General features: G+C 54.3%; 1 protein-coding gene across 1 annotated transcript; it reads right to left on the reverse strand.

Moving 5' to 3' along the window:
• Positions 1-737: 737 nt before the first annotated feature.
• On the reverse strand, positions 738-11,117 carry CSF3R (colony stimulating factor 3 receptor). Its single transcript, XM_079940374.1, has 15 exons — positions 11,039-11,117; positions 8,498-8,794; positions 7,446-7,569; positions 7,102-7,289; positions 6,128-6,297; positions 5,857-6,010; positions 5,685-5,764; positions 5,089-5,302; positions 3,984-4,172; positions 3,485-3,586; positions 2,730-2,876; positions 2,478-2,618; positions 2,179-2,272; positions 1,851-1,932; positions 738-1,461 (listed from the first exon to the last, which is right to left on the reverse strand). Exons 1-15 carry the CDS (start codon positions 11,100-11,102, stop codon positions 982-984), a joined length of 2,526 nt encoding a protein of 841 aa, XP_079796500.1. The 5' UTR covers positions 11,103-11,117; the 3' UTR covers positions 738-981.
• Between the last annotated feature and the right edge of the window lie 1,037 nt (positions 11,118-12,154).

Consider the following 12,154-nt stretch of genomic DNA (forward strand, 5'->3'; position numbering starts at 1 on the left):
ATTATCTTGAGAAAATGTATGCAATGAGTTGTATCCACTTGGCTGTGTAAACAGATACAATTTCTCTTCATCTTTGCAAACTCTTGAGCTGATTGCCTGTGACATTCTGGTTTAATTCTCATCCAATTAAAAAAAAGTTTTCTTCCTCTTCTACCCTTGTGGAGAGGTTTTCTAGGTTGGCAGGAGATTTTGTTTTTAATTACATTTCTGCAACAGGGGCTACTCTTTTCTGAGGTCTGTTCCCCATGTCCCACAGTTCTCTGTGACTCCCTCGGTAACCCTGGCCACCGTGCCCTAATGGTCATTTCTCAAGTCTCCATCACTAGAATGGCAACTCTTTTTTTTTTCCTGGCCTCGCCGTGCAGCATGCGGGATCTTAGTTCCCCCACCAGGGATCGAACCTATGCCCCCTGCAGTGGAAGCGCGGTGTCCCAACCACCGGACTGCCAGGGAAGTCCCTAGAATGGGAACTCTTTGAGGATGGACTGAGCCTAGTCATTTTGGAACCCCTGCTGCCAGCACAGGGCCTAGATGCTAGGTGAGGGCTGGCTGAATGAAGGAATTAAGGAAAGGATAAATAAATGAATGATTCTAAGGAGTAACCCCCCCCCGCCCCGATTTCTAGGGTTCTGAAAAGAAAAAGAACAGAGATTCAGGCACACTCAAGAGTTTCTCAAAACCAAGCCAAACCAAATCAGACCATAAACCAGTTTAAGAGACTGAAATTATAGGAAACAAGTACAAAAAGCTAGTGGGCAGGGCTTGAAAAAACAGTCTCTGGCCTTTGAAGTGGGAGGCCCAGCCCATGGAAATTGGGGGGATGGGGGAGGGATGCTAGGGGCCAGAGATAGGGGGACACTGGGAGACTTTCTGCCTTTCCTGGGGCTGGGGGATTTTTAGTGAAGGGCTTACTGACCTCCTCTTCTCTGGATAGCCCAGGCTTATCAAGAAGCAGGCCCAGGTGGGGAGTTCTAGGAAGCCCTAGAAGCCCCCGAGACCCTCCACCCCACTGACCCGGAGCCCCTGCAGGAGAGGGAAGTCAAACAGTGGCTCAAAGATACAGTCATCCTCCGGGTTTGGGACTAGGGGCTCTGGGGTCCCCAGGGGGCTGGTCTGGAACCAGAGGTTCTCATAGGACTTGGGGCTGGGGGTGAGGCCCCCCAAGAGGGGCTGAGTGGAGTCACAGCGGAGGTAGTGCCCAGGCTGTGGGCCTGTGGGGCTGCCCAGCACCTGCACGTAAAGGACCTGGTCACTGGTGCCAGACTGGGGCTGGGGCTGGATACGAGGTACTCTTGGGTCCCCCTGGAGCACATAGGCCTGGACCAGGCTGGGGAGGCCACAGGTCCCTGAGCTGTCATTGGGCTCCCAGGGTCCTGGCTTCTTCTCTTCCTCCTCCAGCACCGTGATCTTGGTGATGGGTGGCATGCTGGAGTCCCGAAGGCTGGGCAGCTGGAAGGTATCCTGGACATAAGGATGTGGGGTGAGGGCCTGGTTCATTTCAGATATCTGCCCCAGACACTTCCTGCTGCTCTTTGCTGAAACTCAAAGGGTTACTCAAAGGATGCAAAGCATCTCATATGTTCCTGACACGTGTTATGTGCTGTTTAGACTTAGCCTGGTGAATCTCCCCAACGCTTCTGCATGGGATTAGTCCCATTTCACAGTGAGGTGACTGAGGGTTTGAATGGGTAGAGCAGGGATTCGCACTTAGGTCTGCTTTGCTCCAAAGAGGTGAAGTGGGAAGTTGGGAAGGCCTGAATACTCATCCTCAGAGGGGTATCCCTTCACTTTGAGCCTGGGGTGGGAGCCTAACCCCCAGCCCCATTTCCCTCTCCCTCCAGTGTTCTCACCTCCGTTGTGATGGTAGGCACCCAGGAACCCAGGCTGCTGTGGGCTGGGTCTGGAACACTTGGCCAGAGGGGATTCTTCCTGCTGGAGAAGGGGGCAGGTGAAGGCTAGGTCAGGCATGCCCTCCCATCTTTCCATCCTTTCTCCCACCTACTCACAGCAGCTGAAGGGACGACCCCTTCATGGAGAGAGGAGAAGGTGGAGGGCCCGACCCCCAGACCTGGGTCCTGAGGCCTGGCAAGGCTGAGACGAGCCTAGACCAGCTCACTCAGGCCTGCACTTCCCTGCAGGCAGGGTTAGTTGGATGTCAGGCCTCTCAAAAGGACTCACCTGGGTCTGCAGCAGAGCTGGGTAGCCCCACAGAGGCAGATGAGCAAGACCAGGAGGCCGAAGAGGCCCAGGAGGGTGTGCAGCTCAGACTCCTCTAGAGTGAGGGGAAAGCCAGAAGAGGCAAGAGTGCACGTAGGTAAGGCTGGGCTTCCTCCCTCAGACTGGGGTCCAAGGGCAGGGCTGGGTCTCCTCCCTCAAATCAGGGATCCATGCAAGGCTTATCTACTTGCAAAATGGAGATCCTTTGGGTGAGGCACCCTCCCAACAGCCTTGTCCTGCCAGCCCCCCTCTCCCCTCACCTAGGGCCAAGGTCATCAGGGTGAGGCTTGTACTGTTTGTGGCCCACGCCTGGCTGGCAGCCATGAGGTGGACATGGTACAAGCTGGAAGGCTCCAGGCCGCGGAGGACAAAGCTATGGGAGGAGGCGTTCAGGACAGTGGCTGGGAGGAGAGGAGAATGGTGAGTCTGGGTTGGCTGCTGGGCCGCCCCAAGGCTTCTGAACCCGCCCGCCCTGGCCTTCTGGGGCTGTGGGGCACTGAAGATAGACTCACAGAAGGACCGGTCCTGAGCATTGGTCCAGAAGATAGTGTAGTGGGTAAGGGGGCTCCTCCCCAGCTCAGGGGCCTCGGGCGCCCACTCCAGCTGGGCCCAAGTCTTGCCAATGTGCCTTAGATGCAGCTCTGGGCCATGGGAGGGGGCTGCCGGAAGAGAGAGGTACAGGGGCTGACAGGGAGCGGGGCGGCGGGGAGAGCCCAGTTGGACTTCTTGTGGCTCCCCAGACCCAAGAACTGGGACACTTTGTGGGGGTGGGTGATAGGAGAGAGTCCAGGGGGACTCATGTCCAAGCCTCATTATCCCAGGAACTTTCCCTGAATCCCACCGACTGCTAATAAGTGGTTGAGCTGGGATTTGAACCTGCTCCTCTTTGACTCCAAAGCCTTGCTACCTGATTTCTGCCAGGCCTGATTTTGTCTGGTTCATTATTTCTGCCACTGACTCTCTTAAGTTTATGCCAGGCCCTCAGTTGAATTTCTATCACACGTGACACCGGATCAGTTTTTGCCAGACTGGCTCCCTGAATTCTGCCGTGCTCACTGCCCAATTTCTGTTACCCCACCACCTGACTTCTTTCCAGCTGCAGGGGTCCAGTGTAAGCCAGAGGTAATCTTAGGATTGGGAGAGACCCTCTTCTGGGCCAGAGGTAGGGGAGGAAGAAAATGTTCCCTCGTATTCCTGATTTTGGGTGCCTAGACAGGCCTTGAGAGAGAGGAGAAGATTCTGAGAAAAGGCTTGGTGGCTGACAAACCCATCTCTTGGGAGTAAGCATAGATGTGCTGGGAGGGTCCTTTGGTGTCCTGGTACAGGGGGGTCACAGTGATCTCGTAGAGCTGAAAGGGCCTGATGTTCTCTGTAGAGAGAAAATAGGGGCACCCTGGTTAGGGGCTAGCCTCTGATGATGGTCAGGGGCTAACCTCAGACTTCAGGGGTAACCTGGGCCTCATTCTGCAGGGCTGGCCTCTGCAGTCTCTTCTTCAGACCATTTGGTGCGGGTAAGGGGCAAAGAGTGGAAGAGAGAGCTAGGAAGGTGGCAGAGTCAGGGCTGGAAACAGAGGATCCAGTTAGACTGCAGGAGGGACTTCCTGATTCTGAGGATGTGAGATGAGAACAGTGAAAGAACAGGAAAGACTGGGGAATCTGCGTCTTTAGGGTGGTTCAGCTCGCCCCTTGCCTACTGTCAGGCAGGTAAAATGTCCCTCCCTCTCCCGGGCCCTGCCCACCTGCCCAGCCCCCCAGGCCTGCCTCACCCTGCAGCAGGGTCCCTGCAATGCTTCCATTATGCTCCATCCGCCACATCTTAGGGCTGCCGCTGGGGCTGGGGGGACCCAGGCCCCACTCAATGACATAGCCCCGAGGCTGAGGGCTGGGGGGCTCCCAGCCCACCCAGAGGCTGTGAGGGTCTCGAGCCATGGTGTGGAGTCTGCCCAGGGGTGGGCCTGGAGACAGAGTAGGAGACGATGACATGAAGATGAAAAGAATGCAGGCCCTGGAGCCAGATGCCTGGGTTCAATCTGGCCTTTGCTACTTACAAGCTGGGTGACCTTGGGTAAGTCAACATCTGAGCCTCAGTTTCCTCATCTGTAAGTGGAAACGATGATAAAAGTTTCTACCTCGTAGGGTCATGGTGCAGATTAAGTGAGGTGGTATATGAAACAGGCCTGGCACGGAGTAGTGCTCGGTGATGATGAAAGCTAACCCTGTGTGGTTCTCGGTATGTATTAATTCACGGAGTCTGCCAACAGTCCCATTGTGGGGCACAGCTACGGTCCCCATCTTAGCAATGGGAAAACTGAGACAGGGAGGTTAAGTGACTTGCCTAGGGTCACATGGCTGGGAAATGGGAATATTAGCTATTGTTATTGTGAGTCTCACTTCATGAGGACCCATGTTCAGGGGCACCTGGGGTTGGTAGTGGCTGATCCCCTGAGAATGAGCATTTCACTCAGGGACTGTGTTCGAGCTGGAAAAACTTCGGGCTTTCTTTCCCATTTCCTTGGCAGAATAGACGGTGTGTGTGTAGGCACCACCACCGGCTTCGCCTGGTTCTGGCTAATGATAATAATAATAGCTAACACATACGGAGCAGTCACTTTGTGCCAGGCACATGTCTTAACTCGTAATCTTCACAGCGATGCTGTGAAGTATCTTACAGTTAGATGCTGTGAAGTATCTTACAGTTAGATACTGTATCATTCCCATTTGCTAAATGAGTAAACTGAGGCCAGAGAGGGTAAGTAACTTGCCCAGATCACATTGCTAGCAAGTGACAGGGCTAGATTTGAACCCAGGCAGTCTAGCCTCCGAATTTACATGTGTAACCATCATGCTCTGCTAGCTGCTGGCCCCCTTTACCTCCGCTCTCCAAGAAGACCACTGGGGTGGGATGAGAGGTCCCAGCTGTGTTATAGGCCTCAAGGATCACCTCCCGGGCTTCTGAAGGCAGTTGGAAGGTACAGTTTAGCTCCGTGGTGTTGCAGAGCATTGGATCTGCCCCAGCCTGGTCTGAGGGTCTCAAGGAGACCAGGTACCCTTGGATCTGCCCGCTGTCTTCCTCCAGGGGCACTGGCTGCAGTGGGCATAGGGGGAAAAAGATAAGGGGATGCCCAACTCATCTGGAGTGGGGGAGAGCTTCTAGATGGGGTGGCCATGTCCCAAGGACTAAGCCCCCCAGGCTGGGAGCCAGCCCTCCTCCCTCTGTGCCAGGTCCTAGGAAGGAGGGAAGGAAAAAGCAAGTCGGTGTATGCAGCAGGCAGCAAACTAGATGAGTCCTCCACTGTAGTCTCTCCAGAAGGGCCCTACCCAGCTTCCTACCCAGGCACATGCAAAGTGAGTGCAAATCACCTACAAATGCATCCAAGCCTCGGAAACCTGTTGGGGTCCTGAGCCCCAGCTTGCAGGGGTCTGTTTGGGTTGAAAGAGGTGGAGGGATGGCGTTCAGAGGGGGTTACCTGCCAGAACAGCTGCACGTCCACCGTCCTGGGGTCCAGCTGCCTCTGCCGCCACCATGTGTCCATTCTGACAGTGGGGGCTGTGGGTGGAGCAGGAAGAGAGGGTCAGGGAGGGCCCTGGAGGCCAGACTGGGTCCTGATGGTCGCTCCCAGCCTGTCACCACCCACTTACCCCGTTGTGTGGTGGTCAGCTCCAGGCTGGGGCTCCAGTTGCTCCAGTGGCCAGGCAGGCGCCAGCGGGTGCAGCGCATCTGCAGGGCGTAGGCTGTGGATGGGAGGAGCCCGCATAGCTCATACTGGAGGGTCCTGGAGGGCAGGGCGCCCACCTGGTGGGGGGTGTGTGTGGCTCTGAGCCTGGATCTCTGTGCCCTTCGATGCCAGCTCAACTTACCCTGCCCTCAGCCAGCCCCACCCCAGTCTCCTGAGGTTGCCCTCCGCCTCACCAGGTCCCAGCTGGCTTCTCCAAGCAGAGGCTGGTGGCGCAGCTCACACTTCTGATCTATGTGTAGGCTTGGCTTCCAGGTCTCCCAGCGCAACCTCAGGCAGCCTGGCTGGGGCGGGGCCACCTCAGGGCTGGGCCCCAGGGCCCACAGTGTGGGGGGCTCCAGTTTCACTGCAAAGAGAGGTGTAGTCAGACCCCTTCTCTGATCAGTCCTATCGGGCTCTATCCTAGCTTCCACTTGTCTCCCTGTCTGTGGTTCCATTTCTTCTCTGGGTCTCCATTTATGGGATCTCTGTGTCTTTCTGTTTCTCTCTGTGTCTCTTCATCTCTGTGTCATCCTGTTTCTGCAGGTCTGTCTCTGTATATGTGTCTGTTTCTCTCTCTGTTTCATACTCTTGCCCCAGGGCCTTTGCACTGGTTGTTCTCTCTGCCTGGAGCACTTACCTTCCGGATATCCAGCGGCTTGCTCCCTCATTTCCTCCAAGGATCTTCTCAAATGTCACCTTCTCAGTGAGGCCTTCCCTGACCACCTTCCTGAAATAGTAATAGCCCCCTCTCCCCGTCGCGTCCCCCTGCTCAATTTCCTCCTCATGCTTGCCGTTACCCGACATTCTATTTTGTCTATTTTGCCCACTAGAATGTAACATTTCAGGGGCAAGGTTTTTGCCTTTTTGTTTACTGCCATATCCCCAGCACCTAGAACAGCGCCTAGTGCAGAGTGGGCACTTCAAGAAATTTGCAGAAAGAATTAATGAGTGTATCTCTTTGCCTCTGTGTTTCTTCCGCGTCCTTGTCTGGGTCTCCACAGCTCTGTCTACGACTGCATCCACTTTGTTTTTCTCTCTCCTCCTTTTCTACCTCTAGATCTTGCAGCGTCTCATTGCCTGTCGCTGGGTCTGTGTTTCCCTCCCCGTGCCTCTCTGTGTCCGCCCATGGTGGGGGCCGCTCCCCTCCCCCACACTCAGTGTCACCCACCGACGTCCATGGGGACAAGGCACAGCTTCGGGGACACGCTAGTTCCCAGCGCGTTCTTGGCCTGCACCCAGATGCCCATGTTCTGGTACAGCTGTAGGTGTTTGCGGGGGATGGAGCAGTGGCTCTGCCCGTCCTCAGGCACACAGTCCGGGATGGAGTCCTCCCGGCTCTGACAGTTGCCCCGGCTCCTGCCAACGGACAAGGCTTGGGTGTCAGGCGGGGGAAGAAAGAGAGGCTCCCTTCTCCCTCCCGTCTCTGGCTCTCGCTCCCCACCCCTACAGTCCTACCCATGCTCTGTCCCAGGACCCAAAGGAATGGGGGCTGGCGTAGAGAGCCCTACTCACTTGAAGCTCTTCAGGGTGAAGTTGGTGGACAGGTGGGTGTTAGGGCCTGGCTCCCACTGGCAGGTGAGGCTGTTGGTTGTGAGGTTCATGAGGCAGGACAGGTTGTGGGGTGTGGCGGGAGGGTCTGTGTATGGGGTGGGGAGAGTGAGGGCTTCAGGTAAGACCACTCAGAAAACTCCTACTGGGACCACTTGGCCTCGTTTCCTTGCCCTGGGTCATTCCCTTGTCTCCATGCAGGGTGACCCCAGAGGGGCAGCCCTGGGGGAAGCTAAGTTACAGGCACATACAGGGATAAGTACCACAGAGTCTCCAACCCTCTCAACTCTGTCCCCTTTGACAGTAACAGTGTAGCATCTGGTTTTCATCCTGGTTCTGCCATTCATTAGCTGTGTGATCTTGAAGTCACCTAACGGCTCTGTGCCTCAGTCTCCTCATCTGGAAAATGGGGGTAATGGTAATGTACCTACCCCCTAGGGTTCTTGTGAGGGCTGAGTGACTTACTATGTATGCAGTGCTCGGAGCAGTGCCTGGCGTATAGTGAGTGCTCTGTGGTGTTAGCTTTCACTGTTGTTGATTCTTAAATGAGAACCTTGGTCTTTCTTTGTTTTTAGTTATGCATTGGCTTGGCCCAAATCCATCCTTCTCAGTTTGAACAGAAGGCTGAGACTGGGGTAGGGGAGAAGCTGGGAGCAAGCCCAGCTCATAGAGAACATCCTCCCTGGAGACACTCTCCTATGGCTGAGGGCTTGGGCTTACTCGGCAGCCATATGGTGTAGTGGTTACTATACTGGCTTTCGAGCCCCACTGCCTGTTATAAATCTTGGCTCCATCCTTATTAGTTTGTGACCTTTAGCATGTCACTTACCCTCCCCGAGCCTCGGTTTCCCCATCTGCAAAATGGGGCTAAATAACACTACCCACTGGTAGGGAAGATGACATGATATTGTGCCTTTAAAGTGCTTCTTGAGCAAGAGCTTAAGAAAGAATAGTTCTTATTAGTATTGGCAGGAGGGCATTGGAGGCAGAGTGGGTGGATGGCTGCAGGGACTCACAGCCTGCCTGTAGCTCAGCCTGGTCCAGGATCTGCAGGCTGTTGCCCCAGTGCAGGCAGCAGGAGAGAAGGGCCCGAGAGCGGTTGAGGTGGGGCAAGGTGATGGTGGACTGCAGGGTCCCATTTGGCAGGTACTGCTGCCTCTCCCCGGGCTGAAGCTCTGCTTCCAACTTCCATACAATGTGCGATTCCGAGTCCAGGCGGCTGCAGTTCTGGCTGATGGTGCAGGAGGCTGTGATTGGATCCCCCAGGCGGACGATGGGGGCTGAGAGGCTGATGTGCCCGCACTGCTCCAGGCCTGGGGTGGAAGAGAAGGGGCCGTAAGTGACTCCTCTGCCTGGCAGAGCTGGGCTCCTAGACTCAGTACCCCTAGACTCTGTGCCGTTACCTTCATGCTTTACCTCCCAAGATGTGTCACTGGAATGGGGAGGATGTGTATGGGGACCGTGAGAGGCTCTGGGGGTGAGATCAAGATAGCGGTGTGTGGGTAAATGTTTATCAGCTGGCTATACAGAGAGAGACAGATCCTGGTTTGTAGCCTGGGCTGCTTTCCCTGGTGTAAATATTCCCACCGTGGCTGATTGCAAGCTACCAGTGTGACATCACTGAATGTGAACCCGGGAAGAGATGTACACAGTCAGCGCTTGCAAGCCAACCCCAGCACGCCACCAGATGGGAGATTACTCCCCTCCCCAGCAGTGGTGAAACAATGGTTAGAATGATAAGAACCCCACAGCCACAGCAATCTTTTCAGATTTCAAATCTGTTACCCCATCTTGATTATAGCACTTCAATGGTACGTTATTCCTCTGAAAGGCAGTATGGTATGTGGGTAAGAGCATGGATGTTGGAACTAGACTGCCTAGGTTTAGAGACTGGTTCTATTGCTTATTAATTATGTGACCTTGATGTGTCACTGAGACTTTCTGTGCCTCAGTTTTCTCATCTGTAAAATGGGGATAAAAAAGTCCCTACCTTAGTTTTGCTGGAAGGATTAGATGTGAGAACACATGTAAGGCACTTAGAATAGTGCCTGTCATGTAAATATTTGCTGCCGTGATTAGGATAAAGACTCAGATCCTTCTCACAGCCCTTGTGGCCTGGGCCCTGCCTAGCCCTCCTTGTTCCAGCTCAGACCATCCTTTTCCAGCTCCCATCACTCTGGCCTTCTTGCTATTTCTTGAAAGCGCCATGCTCCCTCCAATCTCCGGATCTTTGTACCTGCTGATCCTTTTGGAGGTGCTCCTTTGCTTCTCTCCCACCCCTCCTTCACCTGGTTAACATTTAGGCGTCTTGCGGGGAACCAGACCTGAACCTGGTCAGGTTCTGACCAACCAGACCAGGCCAAGCCCCTTGAACTTTCCCAAAGCTCTTATTGTCCTTCATAATTATGTAGTCATGTGATTATTTGCTTGTTTGTCCCCCAAACTAGACCATGGGTTTTGTGAGGCCAGAGACCTTGGGTGTTTCACTCATTGCTGCATTCCCAGCACCTAGCCCAGAGCAGGCCCTTGGTGGATACATGTGGAATAAATGAGTAAGCACTGCACTTTGCCCACGGTGCCTTCTCTCCTCTCCCAGGTGTTCTTCAGCCCATTTTGCTGATGGGGATGCTGAGCCCTTAAGAGGAGGAGCAATTTGTTTAGGGTCACAGAGCAAGTTCATGGAGGCTTGTACTACTCCACAGACTCAGAATTTCAGACTAGAAGGAAACTTGCCAACTGTTCACTTCAAAACTCCACATGATACTGAGTCCTCCACAGCAGGGCTAGGATGGCCTAGTTTCGTATGGCCTGCCAGCTAAGAACATTTTTTATATGTCTAAAGGGTTGAAAACCAAACCAAACAAAAACCAAACAAGAACATGCAACAGAGACTGTATGTGGCCTGCAAAGCTGGACATTACATCAAAGTTTGCCGACCCCTGCTGTGCCTTGGCTTGCATACCCCCAGAGATGGGAGGCTCTCCACCTCTCAAGATAGAGTTTCCATAGTCTGGAGAGCTCTACCTGGGATTCTTTTTATTTTATTTTATTTATTTATTTTTTGGCCGTGCCATGTGGCATGCGGAATCTTAATTTCATGAGGAGGGATCAAACCCATGCCCCCTGCAGTGGAAGCGTAGAGTCCTAACCACTGGACCGGCAGGGAATTCCCTGGGATTCTATATTTCAGGATTAAAGCTGCCTCCTTACGTCTTCCACCCTGATCCCTTTGCTGCCCGTGAAGGCTGCACAGGACTCAGGGGTTCCTTCTGACAACACGGCACAGATTTGCAGGCAAGACCTTGGTCTACCCCACCTTCTCCGGGCTGGCCAGCCCAGGTCCTCTCACTTTTCCTCAGAGGTGGTGGTTTGCCTACAGAGGTCTATGCATGGGAGCCTGGCTACCCCACATCTGTGGCCCAGTTGATTCTTTTGGGATTCTCTGGGAGTCCCAGGAGCACTGTGGCAGTGCTGGGAAACGCCTCCCTCCTCCACCCCCAGCATCTCTCCCTGTGCTCCCCCCTCCCCTCGGCACCCTCGCTCCTGGCCACACTCACTTCTGGGGAGCAGCAGGATGATCAGAGCGGCTCTCGCTAGGTTCCAGGCTCCCAGCCCCGCCATAGTGCCGGCTTGGTGCTCACCTGGAGGCAGAGGGGGATGGTTAAAGTCATGGGCTTCGGAGTCAGAGCTGAGCTTAGTCCTTGCTCTGCCACAGTGTGGCTTCGGCCAGGTTACTTGATCTCTCCGAGCCTAGTTTCATTGCAAAATTGAGGTAACAACAGCCTATACTGCATAGGGTTTTGGGGGGAGGACCCAAAATGATACAAGTCAAGGGCTTCACGCAGGGCCTGGCACATAGGAGACGACTCTGTAAGTGACAGCCACTGTGATTATTCTATTTGCCTTCCAGGAGAGAGCAGGGAAAGGAGCCACAGGGAACAGTATTCTTCTCCACTTCCGTTCTGTCTTAGCTGGGTTTCCCCCACAAAGCAGAGGCTGAGATGAAGGCTTGCATGCAGGGAGTTTCTTTTGGGAAGGTTCCAGGAGCAGAGTGAGGGAGTGGGGAGAATGAAATGGGTAAGGAGGGAAAGCCAACACAAGGGTTCGTCATCAAGCCAGTCACATTTATGGACAACTGGGGCTCAGTCCTGCTGGAACCTTCCAAGGAGCCATGTAGAACACGCCTCAAGAACTGTCCACCCAAGGGACAATTCATCCCTTGGCTGGCTGAGAGAATGGGAACATTTATTCACCAGTTCCTGCCCCCCGTTGGTCAAGGGCTGTCCCTTGGTGTATTAATTCTCTGGCATGTCCATGTTGCACATGCATGAGTACCAGGCAGGTTCTCCTGGGTGAGCCATGCTCAAAGTCCTTTCCTCTGACGCTGGTGAATATCAGAGATGCTCCCTGGCAGAAAGGGACAACTCCACAGAGTAGCTGAGGACAGGTTACACCTTGGGAAGCTGGCTGCCGCAGAGATGGCTAAAGGTAAGGTGGGCTGGAGGATACCCCCAATTCTGGGCACAGACCTCTGGAGGCCTTCTGGGGCCAGGCATCCTGTGGTCATGGCGACAGTGCCCAGATGGAGGGAGCATTAGTTCCCTCTAATTAGTTCATTAGTCTCAGGAAGTATGCATGGGTTTCTACCGCTGGGGTGGGCTTCCAGCCTTTCC

This window comes from Stenella coeruleoalba (assembly GCF_951394435.1).
Source record: "Stenella coeruleoalba genome assembly, chromosome: 1".
Classification (NCBI taxonomy): Eukaryota; Metazoa; Chordata; class Mammalia; order Artiodactyla; family Delphinidae; genus Stenella; species Stenella coeruleoalba.